General features: G+C 32.1%; 1 protein-coding gene across 1 annotated transcript; it reads right to left on the reverse strand.

The window, feature by feature from the left end:
- Window positions 1-957: 957 nt before the first annotated feature.
- Window positions 958-4,512, reverse strand: LOC140045493 (uncharacterized). The gene is made up of 6 exons (XM_072090419.1): window positions 4,446-4,512; window positions 3,761-3,871; window positions 3,146-3,251; window positions 2,810-2,920; window positions 1,943-2,005; window positions 958-1,337 (listed from the first exon to the last, which is right to left on the reverse strand). The coding sequence occupies exons 2-6, from the start codon at window positions 3,859-3,861 to the stop codon at window positions 1,230-1,232; spliced, it is 489 nt and encodes a 162-aa protein (XP_071946520.1). The 5' UTR covers window positions 3,862-3,871; window positions 4,446-4,512; the 3' UTR covers window positions 958-1,229.
- Window positions 4,513-10,115: the final 5,603 nt, after the last annotated feature.

The following is a 10,115-nucleotide window of genomic DNA, read 5'->3' on the forward strand; positions in this document are numbered from 1 at the left end:
TATCTACCACAAATTTATAAAACATATTGCCGACAAATGTTACCGAAACCGTAAATGTTAAAACATGTCACCCGCAAATGTAAATAACTTTTTACCTCAAAATAAGTGTAAAAACCTATCCGACGCAAAATAAAATGTAGGGTAATGTGTTTTTAATGTAGGTCTCACTCTCATGATAGTTTTCCATTCAAATAACATTTATGAACATTTTTTTTAAATAAAACAAATATCATTTAATCCTACAATCAATAAACTTTTTTTTCTGTATAGTATCTGTTTGGTATGTTGTCAGAAGGACTAGGCCTAAGGAAATATAAAAAAAATCCTCGGAATGTTGAAATTAAAATTAATAATTTATTATAAAACACATATATAATTTGTAAAATCCAAACATTTTTAAAGCGATAATAAACTATGTCAATTTAAGAGATAATAATTAAACAAATGCCTGAGATTGACTAATTAGGATGTCATCCAAACAATTTGATCTGATGGCATTATTCTGACGTCATATAATACCAGAGTACAACGCACGGGAGTTTAATACAACTCCCTGTTAATATCATCTGTGCTCAATCTTAAGCAGACCATCCGGGATCCCCAAACAACTCGACCTGATTAAAGTTGGCGCCGTTTGAAAAATAATTTCGATGATTGTCCCTCGAAAAAGCGTGCGATGTTTTGACATTTGCGGTTTTTACGATTTCTAAAACGTATGGTAATATTGTAAAGCTTGGTTCCCACTAGAGACGCAACGCAACTACGTAATGCAACGTAAGTGTTTTGACCAATCACAAGCGATGGATAATTCGAACTAATAGTGGCTTGTCATTGGACGTCAACTCGCTCAACTGTTCTTAACTACATAATTATTAAATATAATCTTTATTAATTCATTTTCAAATTTTAACGAAAAAGTACAGTTTCACCGACGATTATCCAACATTGTTTCTCCTGTTCTCAAATCATAATTGGATTAAATCCATTAAATCCATTTACATTTATTCAGTAATATATATTTACATTATAATAATACAATATTGCAGGGATCTTACAGAGAAAAGTCTATTTTCTGTAGTCGTAAGAAAAGTATTAATCTAAAGACCTTTAAAAAATTCATTTTTTTAAAGATAAAAATGACACGTTTGATAAATATATTATACTACTTAAGCTTTATGATTTAAGCACAACATGACCGACTTAATCAACATGATGGTATGACTGTTCTGCTAATCGTTGCCGGGTACAACTTTACATGGTAATTCCATAGCTTCTCTTAGTCTTGCTAATCTTCTACTGTTGAACTTGTTGTCATAAAAGGGTACAAAGAAAAATATCTATAAAGAAATAGAATCAGAATAAACTATACAGTTTAAAAAACAAAAAACAAATGTGTATAATACTCTTCTATTACTTATTTCATATTCATATTGATAATGCCAGTGAGTTATTAATTTTCATTTATGTAATTAATTTTCTTCAGATTTTTCTTTCTCAGAAATGATATACGTTCTAGTTTAAGTTTTATTTATTTTAAAAGGCAAAAACTCGATAAGCGAAAGCTTTTTTTTTTGGTCTTTTGTCTTTAGTTTTGATTTCATGTATGTGAAAAAGAACTAACAAGAAAGAAAGACAATAAAGATTATTATGAAGATTATTATGAAGTATTCATTAAAACGTGTCTTCTGTAAAGCGTGGTTCCCACTAGACACAACGCAAGGACGTACGCGCAACTCAAGCGAGTTGACCAATGAAAAGCCACTGTTCGAATAATCCATCGCTCGTTATTGGTTCAATCACTTACGTTGCGGTACGTCCTTGCGTTGCGCGCGCGCCAGTAGTGAGAACCAAGCTTTATAACACAGAGACTACCTTAACAATAAACCTTTTGTTTGTTGTTGCAGCGTGGTGTGTATCAGGCATGATTGAACATGTTACTTACACAGTTGAAAATAAAGGCAAATGGTACCCATGTTGGAAGAAATCCACTTGAAAACGAATAGCACTGAAAAAGTAAAAACGAACACATTTTGGGTCAAAAAGTGAGGGCGTGTGGCGCGGTTTGAACGCTGGACGTTGAACTACTAGACTGGTCGTGATTTTGAATCCAACGCCGCTTGGTGTCGCATGCATTTGCCTCTCTCTACTCAGGTGTACAAATGGGTACTAATGGGCCAAGACACAACTTTGATGATTACTGTTTTTTTTTGTACTTATTAGAAGAACTTATTCAAAGTGTAATGTTTTTCTACTTGCTTATTTCAGTCATCATCATATTTATTGGTTTTTTTTTATCTGGAGGTTCAGATTTATAGCCAGACGTGTGGCTTATTGTAATCTCCACACAAGATCAAAGTTTTTTTTTATTATAATAAATGTATATAGTGTAATATGTAAAAAGAAAACTGAAACTGGCACTGAAACTGGCTGCGACATTTATAGGGATGTATGGTTCAGACAACTGAGAATGACCGGGGTAATGTGAAGCGTTTTGAGCCTTATTAAGTGTTCTGTATAAACTTCAGTTTACACAGAAGAGTGGTCGGTAACGGTAAGCGGAAAACCGCGTAGCTTGTCGCACGTAGAATCTGTATCTCTGAGCGCGTAAACTGCCCGTATTACCGTTACCGCTTGTCTGTGTAAATTGGCCTTAAAGACCGACGTATTATTAGAAATCTAGAAATATCAGTGGTAAACCGGACTACATTGTGAAACGTTGGCATGCCCATTTTTGTCGGGCCAATGGTTTCATTATTTGTGTCTATTACAAAAAAAAAAAAACAGTAAAAAGAATGAGAGAAAAGCAAACCTTCGCCTCAGAACCACTTTCTCTACCAGGTCTAAACTCAATTTCTACCACATCTAACCACTCGGCCCACGTATAGTTAAATATCTCCACAAAATAATGTTCCTCGTCGACCTGCAGTACCAAAGAAAAAATATATTTAATATTCTAAAATTTTTTAGTACTTTTCGATCGATTGGATCAACAAAAAAGAAAAATTCCCTACTATAGGCCTATTTACTTGGTTCTTGAAAGAGTAATTTGCATTTGAAGTATTTTACTTAAATGTTGCTTACTTTAAACAAGTAACCTGGCATGTTACGTAATAAGAGGAATGTTCAATGTTAAGTATGTGCTTACTTTATGAACTTGGTAGGTTGACTTAGGATCCAGTAATTGCACCGTATCAACCGCCTTTATTACCTTGGCTACACATTCTTCTGCTACTGTTTCTGAACAAACCCATCTGAAAATGAATAGAGAGGCTACGTGCTTTGGTAATGAGTTTATTATATTTATTGCATTCTTCATTATGCCCTGACCTTCTAAGCGCCTATTCATATTATTCATATTTAGTATTGTTTATTTTATTGTGGGTAACCTCTTTAGTCAAAGACTGGTCTCCAAGTGGGCCCAGTTATGATCAGTGTATGTACTAATAAACCGGGGTAACCCAGCTCCGTACGATGTGTATACACCGTACCTACGGTTTATAGTCCTTATTATCCGCGAGAAGACTTGTTCTACCACCAAAACCATGGAGCAAGTGAGGCTCGAACCCTTGCCGATGTTATGGCTACGTAATTACGGTTTCACTATATTAAATGCTCGTCGGCCACTCACACATTTATAATTCACATCACTAACTATCACGCCATCATCATCATCACTCCAGCATAATCATCATAACGTTTATTTTTTCCATAAACTTTATCTTTACCCCAAAAAGTCATATAATTTCATTTATACACATACTTTTCTCTATGACGATGTAGGCTACGAATGCCAGGTAACCAGACGGCTGGACGTAGTGCGGCTTGGATTGGTCCTTGTAATGAACTGAGAAACGATACCATAGTGTCGAACCTATTTAGTAAGAAACAAAAATAAACGATCAACAGCAGTAAACATTTGTTTATGCTTTAAGCTAAGTGTGATGGGTTCAAATATGGTAGTGATATGCCCAAATATGGTATAGTGATATGCCCAAATATGGTAGTGATATGACATCATCCTGTCCTTATATGGGAATATCACATTTTGATGTCACATAAAGTTTGATAGTGTAGACAATTAGGAATCTTTCAATTTGACTTTTACTTCACAAGCCATATTGTAAAATAATAAAAAGAATAAACATAATATTAAACAACATGCAATTGATAACGTTTATTAGTTTAACATTCAAACATGCCACTCTACAAATATTGGGCACGATAAGTGGGTTCAAAAGGCTAGCCTACAAAACCCGTTAAACCTAGAAGTTTATCATAAATCTACAACAGACATAGAGATTATAGACTTATATGCCTACATTATAATATTTACCACTTACTATACTAACTATAGTTCCATGGTCTTAGTATCGTACAGAGCTCTAGCCTAATGCCACCTTAAAATTACTAAAAATTGTTTCAATACTTTCATCCAAAATACTCACGGGTTGTCTACAGCACCTAACCAATTATAACAACCGACAATTTCTTAACTAACTATTTGTAATCGGTATACCTGTTAGTTCCTGAAAATCATCGCTGAAATAACAACAGTACTTGTAAATTATTGTAATACTCCTATTCATAATATCGATAACAGAGCTAGCGCCCTCTATAACCTTTAAAGCGCGACAGATATCGAATATTATAATTTTTTTGAATTTGAATACATCCTCTTTAATATCTCATGTTTGAAAATAAATTGTTCAATTGTTGGTATTGACACCGCGAGATGTGTAAACGTATAGGCCTACATAGAACAATAGTATTATTGCATTATTAACAGTTACACTTTGAAAAGTGCATTATGCTTGGAAAAAAGATTAGAAATCCATTTACTGTACATGAAGTAGCACAGTAGTAGATATTACATGAAATCCATTTACTGTACATGAAGTAGTACAGTAGTAGATATTACATGAAATCCATGTACTGTACATGAAGTAGTACAGTAGTAGATATTACATGAAATCCATTTACTGTACATGAAGTAGTACAGTAGTAGATATTACATGAAATCCATTTACTGTACATGAAGTAGTACAGTAGTAGATATTACATGAAATCCATGTACTGTACATGAAGTAGTACAGTAGTAGATATTACATGAAATCCATTTACTGTACATGAAGTAGTACAGTAGTAGATATTACATGAAATCCATTTACTGTACATGAAGTAGCACAGTAGTAGATATTACATGAAATCCATTTACTGTACATGAAGTAGTACAGTAGTAGATATTACATGAAATCCATTTACTGTACATGAAGTAGCACAGTAGTAGATATTACATGAAATCCATTTACTGTAGGCTACATGAAGTAGCACAGTAGTAGATATTACATGAAATCCATTTACTGTACATGAAGTAGTACAGTAGTAGATATTACATGAAATCCATTTACTGTACATGAAGTAGCACAGTAGTAGATATTACATGAAATCCATTTACTGTACATGAAGTAGTACAGTAGTAGATATTACATGAAATCCATTTACTGTACATGAAGTAGCACAGTAGTAGATATTACATGAAATCCATTTACTGTACATGAAGTAGCACAGTAGTAGATATTACATGAAATCCATTTACTGTACATGAAGTAGTACAGTAGTAGATATTACATGAAATCCATTTACTGTACATGAAGTAGCACAGTAGTAGATATTACATGAAATCCATTTACTGTACATGAAGTAGCACAGTAGTAGATATTACATGAAATCCATTTACTGTACATGAAGTAGCACAGTAGTAGATATTACATGAAATCCATTTACTGTACATGAAGTAGCACAGTAGTAGATATTACATGAAATCCATTTACTGTACATGAAGTAGCACAGTAGTAGACATTACATGAAATCCATTTACTGTACATGAAGTAGCACAGTAGTAGATATTACATGAAATCCATTTACTGTACATGAAGTAGCACAGTAGTAGATATTACATGAAATCCATTTACTGTACATGAAGTAGCACAGTAGTAGATATTACATGAAATCCATTTACTGTACATGAAGTAGCACAGTAGTAGACATTACATGAAATCCATTTACTGTACATGAAGTAGCACAGTAGTAGATATTACATGAAATCCATGTACTGTACATGAAGTAGTACAGTAGTAGATATTACATGAAATCCATTTACTGTACATGAAGTAGTACAGTAGTAGATATTACATGAAATCCATTTACTGTACATGAAGTAGCACAGTAGTAGATATTACATGAAATCCATTTACTGTACATGAAGTAGTACAGTAGTAGATATTACATGAAATCCATTTACTGTACATGAAGTAGTACAGAAGTAGATATTACATGAAATCCATTTACTGTACATGAAGTAGTACAGTAGTAGATATTACATGAAATCAGATTCAGATTCAGATTCAGATTCAGATAATATTTATTTAGATAATAATGAATGAATATATACAAAATAGAAAAAAAGATATTAAAGTGAACATAGATAAAGCAGTAATTGGTAGTCATTATTATCATGGATCCCTTCTAGAAGTTAAAAACTTGTCTCGTAGGGATCCATAACAAAACACATTACTAAAAAAATAAAAATAACCTAGAATATATAATTATATAATTTAGGATAAAAAATTACAGTATAATAACATAACACATCTTCTTTATAAAAATTATTTAAATTATATTTCAATAGTTTCATGATAATTATAAATGAAATAACTACCGATATTGGTAAATGAAAAAAAAAATATGTATACATAAATTATAATTCCAGTATATATATAGTATATACTATATATACATTATATATAGTATAGATTAAAGATTGCAATAATAAACAACAACTAATATTTTGTGTAAGACATAAATATGTGTATTACATGAAATCCATTTACTGTACATGAAGTAGCACAGTAGTAGATATTACATGAAATCCATGTACTGTACATGAAGTAGTACAGTAGTAGATATTACATGAAATCCATGTACTGTACATGAAGTAGCACAGTAGTAGATATTACATGAAATCCATGTACTGTACATGAAGTAGTACAGTAGTAGATATTACATGAAATCCATGTACTGTACATGAAGTAGCACAGTAGTAGATATTACATGAAATCCATTTACTGTACATGAAGTAGCACAGTAGTAGATATTACATGAAATCCATTTACTGTACATGAAGTAGTACAATAGTAGATATTACATGAAATCCATTTACTGTACATGAAGTAGCACAGTAGTAGATATTACATGAAATCCATTTACTGTACATGAAGTAGCACAGTAGTAGATATTACATGAAATCCATTTACTGTACATGAAGTAGCACAGTAGTAGATATTACATGAAATCCATTTACTGTACATGAAGTAGCACAGTAGTAGATATTACATGAAATCCATTTACTGTACATGAAGTAGTACAATAGTAGATATTACATGAAATCCATTTACTGTACATGAAGTAGCACAGTAGTAGATATTACATGAAATCCATTTACTGTACATGAAGTAGTACAATAGTAGATATTACATGAAATCCATGTACTGTACATGAAGTAGCACAGTAGTAGATATTACATGAAATCCATTTACTGTACATGAAGTAGCACAGTAGTAGATATTACATGAAATCCATTTACTGTACATGAAGTAGCACAGTAGTAGATATTACATGAAATCCATTTACTGTACATGAAGTAGCACAGTAGTAGATATTACATGAAATCCATTTACTGTACATGAAGTAGCACAGTAGTAGATATTACATGAAATCCATTTACTGTAGGCTACATGAAGTAGCACAGTAGTAGATATTACATGAAATCCATTTACTGTAGGCTACATGAAGTAGCACAGTAGTAGATATTACATGAAATCCATTTACTGTAGGCTACATGAAGTAGCACAGTAGTAGATATTACATGAAATCCATTTACTGTACATGAAGTAGTACAGTAGTAGATATTACATGAAATCCATTTACTGTACATGAAGTAGCACAGTAGTAGATATTACATGAAATCCATTTACTGTACATGAAGTAGCACAGTAGTAGATATTACATGAAATCCATTTACTGTACATGAAGTAGCACAGTAGTAGATATTACATGAAATCCATTTACTGTACATGAAGTAGTACAATAGTAGATATTACATGAAATCCATTTACTGTACATGAAGTAGCACAGTAGTAGATATTACATGAAATCCATTTACTGTACATGAAGTAGTACAATAGTAGATATTACATGAAATCCATGTACTGTACATGAAGTAGCACAGTAGTAGATATTACATGAAATCCATTTACTGTACATGAAGTAGCACAGTAGTAGATATTACATGAAATCCATTTACTGTACATGAAGTAGGACAGTAGTAGATATTACATGAAATCCATTTACTGTACATGAAGTAGCACAGTAGTAGATATTACATGAAATCCATTTACTGTAGGCTACATGAAGTAGTACAGTAGTAGATATTACATGAAATCCATTTACTGTACATGAAGTAGCACAGTAGTAGATATTACATGAAATCCATTTACTGTACATGAAGTAGCACAGTAGTAGATATTACATGAAATCCATTTACTGTACATGAAGTAGCACAGTAGTAGATATTACATGAAATCCATTTACTGTAGGCTACATGAAGTAGCACAGTAGTAGATATTACATGAAATCCATTTACTGTACATGAAGTAGTACAGTAGTAGATATTACATGAAATCCATTTACTGTACATGAAGTAGCACAGTAGTAGATATTACATGAAATCCATTTACTGTACATGAAGTAGTACAGTAGTAGATATTACATGAAATCCATTTACTGTACATGAAGTAGCACAGTAGTAGACATTACATGAAATCCATTTACTGTACATGAAGTAGCACAGTAGTAGATATTACATGAAATCCATGTACTGTACATGAAGTAGTACAGTAGTAGATATTACATGAAATCCATTTACTGTACATGAAGTAGTACAGTAGTAGATATTACATGAAATCCATGTACTGTACATGAAGTAGTACAGTAGTAGATATTACATGAAATCCATTTACTGTACATGAAGTAGTACAGTAGTAGATATTACATGAAATCCATGTACTGTACATGAAGTAGCACAGTAGTAGATATTACATGAAATCCATGTACTGTACATGAAGTAGCACAGTAGTAGATATTACATGAAATCCATGTACTGTACATGAAGTAGTACAGTAGTAGATATTACATGAAATCCATGTACTGTACATGAAGTAGTACAGTAGTAGATATTACATGAAATCCATTTACTGTAGGCTACATGAAGTAGCACAGTAGTAGATATTACATGACATTATGTAGAACGGTAGAATCGTAATGGCAGTTTATAGTGACCATTAGAATTGGCTAAACTTTTTAAGGTTTGTATTGAAGGCGGTAGATCACAGTGAAACCAGGACAACGAATACTTAAAACCATGACAACGAATACTTGAAACCAAGACAACGAATACTTGAAACCATGGCAACGAATATTTAAACAAGTGACAATTTCAACCTACAAATTCAACAGCAAATAATAAACATTATCTGAACAAGCACGATCAAGTCGTTCCAATAAAAACTGATCTAAAATTACACAAAATGTCAATGTATTGAGTTTCAATTTACATTTGCATGCAATCGCTGAGCTTTACAGCTTCTGTTCAAAGGTTTATTGGAATTATTTCAAAATGTTAATTAATGTTAACAGACACGTGACATCAAATTAATAAACGGAAAAAAAAATTATTGATTATTTTGAAAGAAAATAAATAAATTAAAATTATCATATAGTTTGTATGATTGGTCCCTGATATCTAAGATATAGATTTTGTGAGTTTTCTTTTATCCACAGTTAATTTAAAAAATATAAGTACAAAATATCACAATTCGCTTTTCCTGTGAAGAGGAATACTTTTATTAGCAGTATAATATCAATGATCAACAAATGAATTGATTCAGACCTCAGCCTAGTTGAATGATGCGCGCGCAGCTTTGTTCTAATGTCGTGACGTAAGATAAGGATGCTCATTTAGTAGGTAGTTATTGAAGAGAAAAGTAGAGCGTCGCGCG

Source organism: Antedon mediterranea, chromosome 3 (genome assembly GCF_964355755.1).
Source record: "Antedon mediterranea chromosome 3, ecAntMedi1.1, whole genome shotgun sequence".
Taxonomy (NCBI): Eukaryota; Metazoa; Echinodermata; class Crinoidea; order Comatulida; family Antedonidae; genus Antedon; species Antedon mediterranea.

Coding starts and splice junctions, on each gene's coding strand:
- LOC140045493 (XM_072090419.1), bottom strand. CDS start 3,861: ATGGTATCGTTTCTCAGTTCATTACAAGGACCAATCCAAGCCGCACTA. Junction 3,252..3,760: donor CTACATCGTCATAGAGAAAA/GTATGTGTATAA, acceptor ATTCATTTTCAG/ATGGGTTTGTTCAGAAACAG. Junction 2,921..3,145: donor CAACCTACCAAGTTCATAAA/GTAAGCACATAC, acceptor TTGGTACTGCAG/GTCGACGAGGAACATTATTT.